At 33.6% G+C, this 14624-nt stretch overlaps 1 protein-coding gene across 3 annotated transcripts in view; it reads right to left on the bottom strand.

Moving 5' to 3' along the window:
* ctrip (E3 ubiquitin-protein ligase ctrip) overlaps positions 1-14624 on the bottom strand; it is a 98212-nt gene that overhangs the window by 81245 nt on the left and 2343 nt on the right. For all 3 annotated transcript variants that reach the window (XM_072523701.1, XM_072523702.1, XM_072523700.1), the window contains exons 2-4: positions 9129-9376; positions 3821-4381; positions 1796-2036 (exon numbers count right to left, since the gene is read on the bottom strand). In XM_072523701.1, the coding sequence (XP_072379802.1) occupies positions 1796-2036; positions 3821-4381; positions 9129-9293 (967 nt within the window). In that variant the 5' untranslated portion in view covers positions 9294-9376. The remainder of the gene's footprint in view (positions 1-1795; positions 2037-3820; positions 4382-9128; positions 9377-14624) is intronic.

Below are 14624 nucleotides of genomic sequence, written 5' to 3'. Positions count from 1 at the left end.
CGAACGTTTTCGGTCTTATCAGATAGACCATTTTCAGTAAACTTGAAAGTACTTGCTAAATAATCCCATCACAGACTCACAGGCAGAGTATATGTTTAGATTAGGTACATATTAAATGCTTAAAATTATAAATTGAAACGACATATTGTCGATCTTTAAATATTAACTTTCCGGGAACACTACAGCCCTTATCAAAACTACACCCGCATCTGGGTTATTCAGAAGACACCTGGGAACTCGAGCGGGTAATGGTGCGAAACGATCATCCGTGGGATTATGCCTGGACACCTCTAGGGCCTTATCCTTTCTAGTAAAAGGTGGTAAACTCGGTTCGCTAATCCCAGTCCGAACTGTCTAGTGAATTTAGTATTTATTTTTTTGCGAAGTTAGTTACTTTTTGACAGACGTCAAGTGGCTGGAAATTACTATACAACCAAGCACCCGTACTCATAGCCAATATTAATAGTAAACAAACTAAATAGTAAATAAAATAGAACTTTGCGAATTACCGACAATCAATATTTATTTATCTGCACCATATAATAAATAGTTATGTTAAATTATAACAACTAAAATATATTTTTTAAATATATACTACCCAAAATTTGATGGGTTTAGTATACACTTCGACTATTTAGAATAATTCTTCTTTTTTTAAAGAAAGAAGTCTGTAATAGCAGGATACTTGAGCTATTAATACTGAGAAGTAGGAATTGTTGTGTTGTAGGTTTCCGACAATGAATCTGTCAAAATATGCCCGAGCTAAGCGAATGGAGTTTAAAGACATTTATTGGAGTTCCGGGAGTCGAACAAATCATAACAATGTGATTTTACTAGACAATCACAGTTCCATACGATTGTCATATGAGTCCTGACTTCTTTTCTAGATTATTGGTTTATGGTGGGATCGATTCTTGCCAGGAGACCAAGTATTTAGATGGACTAACGTGAGATATTATCACATTTTCGACGTTGGAACTCGATGATTATATGTAGACGATTTACGTACATAGCAGGGTGCTGTAACTGTTGTAGAGCAGTTTCCAAGCTGCAATTTATTGCTCAGCTTGAGGATTCGTCTTTTCAGTTAGGTGGGACCGTGATATATATTAAATAATAAAGCAACTTGAAAATAAACGGGGAAGTACCTAAATAGAACTGTATAATAGATTGCAATTCTATTAGATAACTGCAATATCTGTTATATAAAAATATATTATGGAGGATTACTACTTACTAAATATCTACTTACACAATTTTACATTCAACATTACTATTCAACAAGTCAAAGAGAAGGCAGTATGTTGTTTTATATTTTTTAGTTTTAGTAATTCTTACTATGTAAAAAAAATTAAAAAAAATAATATTGTAATACCTTTGGATTCCAAATTTGTTTTATTTTGGTGAAAGATTGCAAACAGAAGGTAGAATTAAAAAAAATTGATTCAATTACTCAGGTTCAAACATTTTGAAATCTATAGACAATTTATAAATCATCAAGAGAAAACAGCTGCACAATGTGTATTCAAAAAAGAAAGCGAAAACTGCAGCTGTTTTTTATGGCCTCTGACTAACAAAAACCTTCCTAAAATGACAAGTTTCAGAATCACCGTCGTAGCGGATGTTATTGCAAAACCGACTATGGAGTAAAATTTCTTGATTGGGTAAAATTTCACGATTAAAAAAAACTACCTGTTTTACCTATACATTAAAATGGTTCAGACGGCTCTCCAAAGACGCATATTAGATATTGACTAAAGATAACGACCTGTAGATAATAAAAGTAAGTACATACCTTTGCTAGTCCGAGTGCTACGCCTCAACACTGCACCGCTGCGTGTGAGGCGAGAGGGCTCTTGGACGTCCCTGGTGGTGGGCTGACTGCTGCTCGTCCCCAGCGCTACAAAATCTCTTTTTAAACGAACTGGTAAAACTTTCTTTGGTAAATTGATCGTACTGCTACTTTCAACTACCGAAGAGGAGATAGAGCTGTTCGATGGTATCTTGCTGTGACTTCTTAAGGGGTATTTGTGAACCTAAAAAATTGAAAAATAAAGTGAAATTATTTCCTCCAATCAAACATAAAAAATATTTGAATGTATTATACATGAATATATCCTTATCTCGTATAATCTATTGTTTATAAACAAACATGAATTTATAATGGAAAATGTATATAAAAATTTAAACAATGTATATGTTTGTTTCAATAGTACCTAAGCATCGAAAATGACTCTTTTTTTTTCTATTTTGCCCATACAGATTCAACTTCCATAATAATTAACAAAAATAAATCAAACTTTAACCAGTGAATATTTTATACCTTAATGCGTCAGAAACGATATAAAAAGGTTAGCAGACATGAAAGGATGTATTAAATGATTAGACAATGACAGTGAAAGCAATAAAAATCTCTTTATGAGTTCGCCCCTAATGATACCCAACATGTTGAATTTAGACATGTTAACAGTTTGTTTCTGCGAATTTTCAATACCTAAATATAATTTGAGAACGTTTTCGGTCTTATCAGACCATTAACAGTGTAAACATCATAATAGTAATTGAAACTATAGTCTAGCGAACAAAAATGAAATTGGTCATCCAAAATTACGCGTCGTAAGTGGTGAAATGTAGCCTAAATCACGCGTTAATCATGAATTCTCGGAAATTTTGAATTCGATCATTGGCGAAGCGTAAGAAAATGTTTCTTTGCTGGTCCCTTTGGTCCCTACAGTGTAACAATGAAATATTATATTTCTGCTTATCAAAATAGGATTTTGCATAGAAATAAGTATAATAATATTAAGTATATTAAGAAAACTTTTGACCAAAACAAGAAAAGATTATAAACGTAATCCTACAACATCAATGTAATGCTTTTCTTTCATCTTTATATTCTTGGTTTTGCGATAACTCGTTGCATCTTAATGCAGAAAAAACGCAAGTTATACATTTTCACAACAAACAAAAATACCTGGAAAATCTTCAGCTTATTTTTAACAACATGCAAATAGCTACGGTGTCGTCAGGCAAGTTTTTGGGAATAACGATTGACAAAAGTTTAGATTGGAAGTTGCATTGTGGAGCGGTTGTTTCGAAGTTGAGTTCCATTAACTATCTAATTAGAAATTTAAAATAGGTTCTGACGGAAAATCAGCTAATTATGATTTATTATGCACTTGTAGAGTCCAGGCTAAGATACGGGATATGTTTTTGGGTATGTCTGGTTATGCAAATGGTATTTTCGTCATACAAAAGAAAATATTGCGTTGTGCAGCTGGTGTCTCCCGACTTATAGTTGTAGAGAATATTTTAAAAAATATAAAACTTTAACATTGGCGTGTCTATACATTTTTGAATTATGTGTTTTTATTTTTAATAACTTACATCAGTGTAAAACGAGTGGTGCATAATTTAAATACTAGATATTGTAATAAACTTTATATACCATTTTCAAAAGGTAACATTAAATTTAAATCGCCCAGGGTATACGGGCTACAGGTGTTTAATCATTTACCCACAGTTGTAAAGTCCACCAGTTCAATAAATGTATTTAAGAGGAATCTTAGGCAATTTTTATGTGAAAAAGTGTTTTGTACAGTAGAAGAATTTTTTAAATCTTAGATATTAGCTGTATTTCATTTAGCTTTTAAATTCATTTCATGTCTTGTTTAGTCTAGTTTAGTGTTTAGTTTTTAGCAATGTATATTTATGACCAATTCTATATAAACTATGTCAGAAATAAAATAAAGAATTTGATTTGAAGTATACGATAGTTGCTAAATGACTACAATGGAATGTTAATATAAAATATACTTACTTGTGGATAAGTTAGATTTGCAGATGACGTACTAGCTCCTAGGGAGTCCTCGACAGTGGTGTTATTCAGTTTAATAAGAATTTGTCCCCTTCTATCACTCTTTCTAGTTTTCTCCTTTTTGTCTCGTAGATGCAGGTCTAAGTTAATGAACTTAAAAGTATTACTTTTGTCTTCCGTTGGTCTATCTTTCGAACTTATTGAAGTTGATGAACTCTTTCTGTGCTTCCTTGAATGTCGGTTAACGTCAGCAGATATATTACTTAGTGAACTAGAAGAGTCTGTGTTGTTGTTTCTTACACTATATTCTAAATGATCTTGTCTATGGTTAATATCTAAACTATACCTAGAATTTTTCTTAACCTTCGGTTCAATCTCTGTACCGGGTTGTTCGGAATCAGTTTTATTGTGTTTCTTTGAAGATTTGGAATTTTGCGTTGATGAGTGTTTATGGGCAGACGAAGAAGTGGAGGGAATTTCTCCGTGAGACTTCGTTTTTGATGGGTGGGGGTCTGGTTTGTCTGATTTCTTATTTTGAGAATTGCCAGATTTGGAAGTTTTAACCTAGAAAATATTGCAACGTTAATTTTAATAGTAGTAGAGTGTATAGAGAGTATAATACAAAATTCACACAAAAAATAAGTTTTTTTCAGGACATCGCAATAACCAGGTATTTGACCAATTTTTCCGTTAATATTATATACCAATAATACGCAAACCTATATGCTTTGTGCAAAAATTTCGGGGTGGTTTTTAATTATTAACAATTTAGTGATTTGACAAAAATAGCAATATTCATCGGTGATTCAATTCTTGTTTTTGCAAGGGAAATCGCGCAGCGAAATCAAAGAGCGCTTGAATGATGTGTACGGTGACTTTTCTCCTTCGATGGCAAACCTCAAAAATTGGTTTAACGAGTTCCAACGTGGTCGCACGTTGGTTTTTGATGAGCCACGCCCAGGTTCCCCTGAAATCGGCTACCACGGAGGGTAACGTGACAAAAATTCACGATCTCATATTGGCAGACTGCAAACTGAAGGTAAGCGAGATAGCTGAGGCAGTAGGCATCTCAAAAGACCGAGTATGTCATATCCTGTGTCAAATTTTGGGCATGAGAAAGTTGTCGGTTCGATGATTGCCGCGTTTGCCGACTCCGAATAACAAGCTTAACCGTGAGACCACTTCAGAGCAGTGTTTGACTCTATGTAAGCGTAATCAGAAGAAGTTTCGTAACCATTGACGAAACATGAATCCATTCGTACACACCAGGGACCAAGAAACAGTTGAAACAGTTGCGACGTCCGGCGAACGTGCTCCGAAGGAGGCGAAGACTGTCCTATCGGTCGGAAAGGTGATGGCCACCATTTTCTAGGATCCGCAAGGGATGATCTACGCCGACTACCTAGAGAATGGCAAAACGGTCACAGGGCTCACTACGCCGAATTATTGGACCGATTCGACGCGGAATTGCAGTAAAACGACCCCATTTAGCAAAGAAAAAAGTAATCTCCACCGTCCAAATGGTCCATGGTGGAATTGGTCGAATTAGGCTACGAACTGTTGCCCATCCACCAGATTCTCTAGATTTGGCCCCGTGTGACTTCTTTTTGTTTCCAAACTTGAAAAATGCAGTCGCCGGGCAGAAATTTAAGTCGAAACAGATCGTCACTGCCGCCATTGAAGCCTACTTTGCTGACCTCGGGAAACGTATTTTTTACCGTCAAGCTGATACAAATTTTATTGAACTTTGATTTCGCGCGCGTAACTGACATGCACAATCGACGGTCGCTTTAAGCGTTGTTTCTAAGAGAACTGGGGATTCTGCACAAAAAATGCTTATAAACATTTATGTTTCAAATTATCTCTGCTACATTTTTTATTTGAAACATTTTTTTCTACGGTGTACAGATTCTTGGTAAATCGATTTTTTTGCGTTTTAACCCCCCTGCCAGGGGGTTTCAGGGGGAAGTCCGGGGGTAAAAGTGGTAAACTTTCTTGCATAATTTTTGGGGACCCAAAATTAATACGCTGAGCAAAATTCAGCTTGTTCGTATGATTTTTAGAGGTTCAGTGGCATTTTCGTCTCTAACGACTGGAGTAATATGATATTCATTGATCTTGAAAAAGCATATGATCGAGTTTCACAGGAGATTCTGTGGTAGGCGTACAACAAAAAAAGAGGAGGAAAAATTAGCTTGTTGGTAATAAAGAATGAAAATGGGCTAGGATCTCGGACTAGAACTGTTTCAAACTTCAAGAATTAGGCGAGGAAGACCAAAGAAGACCTGGGGGAAACGTTTAGAACATTTACAAGCTGAAATATTGAAACTATTTGAAAACAACCAACTCAAACTCCTAACGAGTCTACTGAACAAAATCTATGAAACTGCAGAATTTCCTACAGATTGGCTAGTTTCCACCTTCATCCCTCTCCCCAAAAAGGCAAATGCCACCGATGCTCTGATTACAGAATTATAAGCTTAATGAGCCATGCACTCAAAATCCTTCTTTCTGTTATTCACTCTCGCATATATAGAAAACTTGAAGAAAACATTAGCAGTGTTCAGTTTGGGCTTAGAAGCGGATTGGGAACGCGAGAGGCCCTATTTTCCATACAAGTATTGATACAAAGAGCTCGAGACGTAAATTGCGAAGTCTACGCATGCTTTATAGACTTTCAAAAAGCATTTGACAAGGTACAGCATCAAAAATTATTTCAGATACTGAAAGAATCTAGTATCGATGACAAAGATTTATGCCTAATTAAAAATTTATACTTACAGCAAAGGGCAACTGTATGAGTAGACAACGAAACCTCACAAGCATTCACGATAAAACGGGGAGTACGTCAGGGCTGCATTTTATCACCGACGTTGTTCAATACTTACTCGGAAATGCTGTTCAGGGAAGCTATTGATGGTTTAAGAGAAGGTATAAAAATCAATGGTGAAATCATAAACAATTTAGGATATGCGGGCGATACGGTTTTGATTGCTGATAATGCGGAGGATCTGCAAATATTAATAGACCGTGTAGTGGAAGCCTGTGACAGATACGGCATGAAATTAAACTGTAAGAAGACCAAAATTCTTGTAGTAAGTAAAAACGACATATGAATGGGACCTAAATAAGGAATGGGACCACTCACAGGAAAAAAGATGTATAGAAAAGGCGAGAGCTGTCTTCAATCGCCTCAGAAAGATTTTATGTAATATGTACCTGAACATTGATATAAGAACACGAGTCTTGAGATCCTATGTATTTTCTATCCTTTTATATGGAGTCAAAGCTTGTACCTTGACGGAAGCAACATCCAAACGATTAGAAGCCTTCGAAATGTGGTGCTACCGCCGCATGCTCAGAATTTTCTATATCCATCATGTTACAAACAACACCGTGATCCAACGTATGAATAAAGATCTGGAAATTATGCGTTTCGTGAAAATCAGACAGATGACATACTTAGGGCATGTGATGCGCAATGAGAAGTATTAACTAATTCAACTAATTTTACAAGGCAAGATAGCAGGCAAAAGATCTTAAGGCCGCAGAAGGACATCGTGGTTGAAGAACATCAGACAGTGGGTAGGAATGACTACCATGCATCTATTTAGAGCAGCTGTAAGCAAAGTTGTATGGACAAACTCATTGCCAACATCCACAGAGGATAGGCACCAAAAGAAGAAGAAGGGGAGAACTGTTTGTCTTAAGTTGGTCATTCAGAATTATGTCTGTTGTTTAATTTGTTAATTACCATATATTCTAATAAAGATAGCTTAAGGCCTTGATTTTGAATGTGAAGAATTCGCCATTAAAAGAATGATTATGGTCTATAAGGTGAAGTGCGTATGTAGAATCTGTTTATATTATTGAAAGTCCTTTTATGTTCTGCTATACGTTTGTTAAGAGTTCTACCAGTTTGACCGATGTAACTTTTTGGACAGTCGCCACATTTAAGTTTGTATACACCACTGTGTAAGTGTTTTTTATTTTGGCTCTTGTTTTTAATATATTTGTTCTTGTGTTCTAAAACCTGGTGTTTTTCCTTTCTTTTTTATGTGTTTGGCTATTTTTGTTGATATCTTGCCTGTATATGTAATCGAGCAGAAGGTACTGTCTGTTTTATTTTTAATTTTAAATCAAAAACTGCACACTTCTTGTGTAGTTTTTGATTTAAAATTTAATTGTTTGTTCGTTGTACCCATTAATTACTGCTATTTCCTTAATGATCTTTAATTCTATCTCAAAGTTGTATTTTGACATCGGAATTTCTATTAATCTATGTAACATGCTATGATAGGCTGCCAATTTATGTTGTGTAGGATGGGATGATGAATTATGTATAGTCATGTCAGTATGGGTAGGTTTATGAAATAGGGAGAACTCATGTTTGTTTTTAAATCTGATAATATTAATCACTCCACTACAAATGTATGTCGAATTAATAGACAAGATGGAGTAGGCACCAGAGACGACAACAGTTTGTCAACATATTGTTACGAACATGCATTCGGCGTGGGCCGTGTAACGGTTGCATCTCGAAAGCCACTAGAAATTTCCAGCGATCTATGGAGCGCGGGAGGGATCGAGCCGTCAAATAGGCGAATTAGAGGTGGGATACTCCAGAATGTTCTAGTACATAATTACTTTTATATATAAACATACCTTCTCCGAGTTTAGTCAGTTGATAAGATATTACCGAACTGTAACCTTATAAATAAATATATCTATATAAATTCGAACCGCTCGTTTTATTTAATCTCGCTATAATATATTTTTGTCACAAAATTTTTTCAAACAGGTTAAGTGAGTTTTGGAAGAAATGTTACCGCTTCAGTGGAGTTTAGAGCACCGATTTGTTACAAGCAGGGAAAGCAGAAAACTTAAATGTTATTGAGTAGAGCTGCCTGCAATGTAAATCACACTTTGTTTATGGATGTTTACTATTATACAATTTGTCACTTTGTCACTTAAAAAATAAATAACAATAGACCTAAAACTTTAGTGTTTTCGTCATATAATAGAACCCGTATTACATTCCCAAAATTTGAATTAAACAATACAGAATAAATGTAACATAAAGCTAGGTTCGTTATAAAAAATTAAATAATTTTTGGATACAAAATAACGAATACTACAGAATATCACGCAAGGAAAAATATAACAAAAGCGTGACAAATAATATTAATGTTTAAAAACATCAGTGCAGAGCTGTTGGTAAAACACGATGACTCTGAAAGCTACCAACATAGTAACTGCACCCCCCGTCAAAGCAAAGCATTTTAAAAAAATATGAGATATATTTACTTACCTTATGTGAAATTCTTGTAGAACTGTGGGCACTTTTGTCGGTAGGAATCTTGTCGTCTTGAGATGAAGTCCGGAGGCGCTTAGCCTCAGAACGTGGCTGCGTTGGCAGCACACGCTTGCGGCGGCTAGTGCTGGCGGCAGCGAGTGTGTTAGCTGGATCTGCCATAGACGAAGCGTTCTAAGCTCCCCGACTTACTAGCGACACTCATTCCCTTTTTATTCAACTTGCTCTTGTATTTTTATGCGATGCTGCAAGAATCATTCAAAGTTTTAAATTATATTTGACATTTTCAGTGACATTAAAAAGTGTAGAGTTGGCTTAAAGTATTAGAATGCACTAATAAGTGTAGTAAAAAATAAGTAGATATAATTAAGTATAGCTATCAGTAGCTGTTTGTTGAAGCCATTTTCTTATATTAGTATTAGTCCATAATACTTGGATCAGCATTAAATCATCTATATAAAGTATATATAATACTAATAAAGCTAGTAAATACTAAAAGTAAATTTCAGACAGAAAACCAATATTTTAGATATCTGGAATAATCTATTTGATACTGATAGGTTGCACATAATTGTTAATGGAACCAATACAAAAATAGAAGCAGAAAGGCAGAAGTTCAGTCGTGATCGAGATATATACCCAAAAAACATTGATGAAATTAGGACCCTTTTAGGTCTTTTATATCTTGCAAGTAAGAGTATTACACCGACCTTAATTAACAGAATTGTGGAAAACGGATAGCTCTAGGTATAGAGGTTTTCCGACTGACAATGAACATCATGAGATTCAGAAATTTACTAAGGCACATGCGAACTGATGATATTAATACAAGGCATGATAGAGTTAATTTGGATAAAAAGAGATCTTATTACCAAGATCATATCTCATACCTCTCATTCGTAGTATGTAACTGTGGAAAAAAAGCAAGACAATAAGGATTCGACTAAAGGAGATCTGTCATTTGGATGAAGATGTTGTGCCAGTTCAAAGAACCCCGGGAGCAATTGGGAGGTGTGGTGACCGTGGATGGATAAAGAATCGAAAAACGAAATATTTTTGTTTGATTTGTAAAAAGTATCTTTGTTTGGAACATGTAACTCCAATTTGCAATTACTAACAATATTCCGGCTTAATTTTATTATGTTTTTTGCCATGTCTTATATTTTTTACGATAAGTCTTAGTGAAATAATATTTTATTTTTTATTTAAGATAGTTCTTGAATATTGATATATTCTAATTTTAAATTAATTGTAATTTGTTTAGTAAAAAAGAGAATAAATCAAACTATTACAAAAATTGTGTACTATTTTTTGTGCTACGTAAATAAACATTTTAAATAAACAAAATTTGTCAATAATAAATAATGTTAAAGGAAACTACAAACAATAGATCATTTTATTGAAATTTAAACAAAATGCACCCAGAGGACTATTTTTATGACTGGTGTAGTAGTCTGTGTGCGACTACTGATACGAAAAATTAAACTGTGTCTACTAAAAGGTTAACAGTCATGTTCTGCGTAACTCTTGGTGTTAGGTTTTTGGTTACTATATGTATTTCATCTTTTCTTCATTTATACGAAGACCCAGACTACCTGTTTCCTCCTCGAATTGTTAAAACACCTCTCGCACGTCTCTTGTAGAATGAGCAGCTGCATTTAGATCATCAGCAAAGGCCAACAATAGTTTTGATCCTCAATTGAGGTAGATGAAGTAGACATCGAAATCTCAAAAGAGCAACAAACAACAGAGGAATTGGAGGAAGTATACCGAGGAGCAAAAATGGAAAAGCTTCTGATAAACACAAAATTAACAACGAACTTATAACATACAGAAGAAGGGAGCTGAGGGAAAAAATACTAACACTATTGAAAAATATATGAAACGAAGAGAAGATGAAGCAAAGTCTCATTGTTTTTCGAAATATTCGACTTTAATTTCATTACATTTTTATATTATGCTCAAACCAATTATGGAAACATTTTCTTGACTCCAAAGCTGATATCGTAGAAACATGATTTGGAAAGGCCTCAACAGCTTCTTGAGATGATGTAAATTGACGTATCATTTGTTTGAAAGTGGGAAAAAGAAAGTCATTCAGTGATATACAAAGATTATGTGCTGTGTTTATAGCAGGTTGTCTAGAACTCTTTCACGACATAAAGTTGGTCCTTTCAACTTTCACACATACTTTTATCTCCTTTTTTTGTCATATTATATGTTACTATTCTGCTTATTCAATAACTAGTAAAAAGTGACTGAATGGACTAAAGTTTGTACTAAAGTTTTTTTTAATGGAGAGAGAATTTCAACTTTATAAAATCTTATAAGCCAAAAATCTTTAAACTGACATGTTTGCTTAACCTTTGCATTCCTGTTACCATTATAATATTTTGCTATGTAATTGCCATACTACATTTCTAGTAATAACTTTTAAGTAATATTGACAACAAAAAATATAAAATTAGTTTTTTACAAAATTTTACAAAAAAGTTTTTTTTTTGTAGAATTATTCAGATATATTATTAATATCTTTTGTAAGTCTTAGGACCAACAACAAATAAATCAGTGAACAGTATTGGTTGAATAAAATTGATTAGTCGAATATATTTTATTGAGTTTCAATAACTATTTGTACTCCAGAGTTAGTTATTCGTCAAATAAGTTCTAATATACAGATTTTTTCACCAACTGTACTCGTTGGCGCAAGCGTTTGTAATCATATCAATAACCTTTATTATTGGTTGATCTTTTTTTGATTACTAAAAATAGACAGACAACATGAAAGCACCAAAACTTATTTAGAGGAGGAAATGGAAAATCTCATTTCAATATTTGAGAAATTTGGAAAACAAAAAGTGTTTGGTCCAAACAGAGATATGCGTCAAGGGAGAAAATTTCGAGTTCTCAGAGAACAAAGTGGAAATCGAAATGTTAAAATAAACTTATTTTAAAGTAAAATTATGGCGTATTCCCGATTAAAATAGTAAATTATATTTGATGTCACAAGAAAATATCCTCAGAACAATATTGTTGAGTTACGTATGCTCCAGACGCATTTGTTTTTATACTTATGTAATCTATCGCTACAAGGACACTCAGAAATCATGACATTTGGTAGAAATTATTTTGTACCTTACTTAATTCACTGCGGTTCTGGGGCACTTGTATAAACCGAGGACGTAAGAGAGCAATCTAATGAGACAATTTTGTTACAATGTAGCAGACGACTGCCTTCTAAGTGTTCAAGTGATCACCAGTACATATTTGAAATGATCCTGAAGCATAAAAAATAAAAAGCAATTAGAAATTGATTTCGCACATCAATTGATCTATTTTGTTGATTAGAGGATCCATAAATTTTTAGATAATCTAAACCTAATTTTAAAAAGCACATTATCAAATTCAATAAAAGTGTTCTTCTCTGTAGCAACAATCTTTGTTTAAAAAATTTATTTAAAAAATCCTTTATAAAAGGTATAACATAAAAGAACCCTTTCAAGCCACATCACATCACGTATTTTCAGAATGACTATTCCATCATCAGTGTTTATCTAGGTTTACATGTTTGAAGCCACTAACTATCTGGATAAAAACCCTTTAAATACAGTTAAAGTAATAATTTAAAGTTACATTGTTGCTGATAATATTCTAAGATGTTTAAGTTATAAATAAAATTTACTTCATTGTAACATAGGACTCCAACACTGGGGTTGCTGGCCCATAGACAAAGTAACATCACTTTTTTTTTTAATTTTTAAATACTATTATTTTTCTTCGAATAGTCTTTCTAATACTTTATATTGAAGTTAGTATGAAATTAAAATAAGTAATGTTTTTAGGATTAATTTTTTTTCAAGTAAGTATGCCTATTTCCAAGGTTCCTCAGGTTTTTAAATATGTCTTTTTATTATATTTTATGAAAAATTTTTAATGAAAATTATATTAGATAATAGATAAGTCCAAGACATTTTTGTGACATAATTATTTAAAACACACAATTTAAGTCTAAAAATATTGATTCAGATTTTAAAAATTTTGCATTTTTTTGATGCTGTTTATTAGTTGTGGTAGATCATGAATTTTACAAAGGCAAACAAGAAACATGAACAGAACAAAAAACATTTGAGGTATGGCTTTTTTAATGTAAAAAATAAAACCAAACATCTTTTGCAGACAGCTTTAAATATAAACCTATAACAAATAAAACAACTATGTCTAACTAGACTCCTTATTAGCAATTAAAGAATTCTGTGGTTATATATTCTCAGAATATACAACCACAGAATATATAAATTTTCTACTTAGGAAAATCTAATTAAACTCTTTAAGTAAACTCTTAAAGGTAAAACATGACTGACTTACAGAAGTACTCAAAAACAAGAAGCTGGATGTGAGGAATGTAACATTGATATCAAATTTATACTACAGCCAACGATCAAATGTGAAAATTGGAAAGTGTCAAAAGAAGTGGAGATAAGGACAGGGGTCAGGCAAGGTTGCATACTGTCGCCATTATTGTTTAATGCTTATTCTGAAGAAATCATACAAGAAGCTTTGGTAAATGAGACAATCTGCATAAAAGTGTATGGAAGTATAATTAACAACGTTATGTATGCCGATGATACAGTCATAATAGCCGACAACTTAGAAGACTTAAAAAGAATAATGAACAAAATACTAAGATATAGTGGAGAATACGGACTCTCTCTTAACATCAAAAAAACCAAATTCATGAAAATTAGCAAGAACAACAATACAAACGAAATATTAACGGTAGACAGCCAGCAGATTGAGAGAGTAAAAAGATATACTTACTTGGGAACAATAATCACAGAAAATAACGATTATACTGCAGAAATAAGAGTCAGAATTGAAAAAGTACGTGCCAAGTGCGTGAAAATGAAAAAGATTTTATGCAGCAAAGATCTGATATTGGCCCTCAGAATAAAGCCAATTACATGCTATGTATACAGTGTACTCTACTATGAAGCTGAATCATGGACATTAAACCGGAATACAATAAATCAAGTTAATGCGTTTTAAATGTGGACATTTAGAAGATTGTTAAGAATTCCATGGGTAGAGAGAGTGACGAATACAGAAGTGTTAAGGAGAATAGACAGAGAGAGGGAAATGGAAAATACAATAAAAGAAAGGAAATTGCCATATCTCGGATATGTGATGGGAAGCGAAAGATACAACATCTTGAGACTCATAGTTCAAGGAAAATTAGAGGGTAGGAGAAGCGTAGGAAGATGATATGTTTCCTGGTTGAAGAACCTGAGGGAGTAGTTTGCTTGCAGCTCAATTCAATTGTTTAGAGCAGCTTCCTCGAAGGTAAGAATAGCCATCGTGGTTGCCAACATTCGTCGCGGAGATGACACTTAACGAAGAAGAATAAAACTCTTCCACACATTACAGAACCACTAGGCCGAACACAAAAATACACTAATGTGATAAGGTAGAGCGAGAGTGTTTAAGAATTAATAA

The sequence above is a fragment of the Diabrotica undecimpunctata genome, chromosome 2 (genome assembly GCF_040954645.1).
Source record: "Diabrotica undecimpunctata isolate CICGRU chromosome 2, icDiaUnde3, whole genome shotgun sequence".
Classification (NCBI taxonomy): domain Eukaryota; kingdom Metazoa; phylum Arthropoda; class Insecta; order Coleoptera; family Chrysomelidae; genus Diabrotica; species Diabrotica undecimpunctata.
This window is presented reverse-complemented; position numbering and strand designations above follow the sequence as displayed.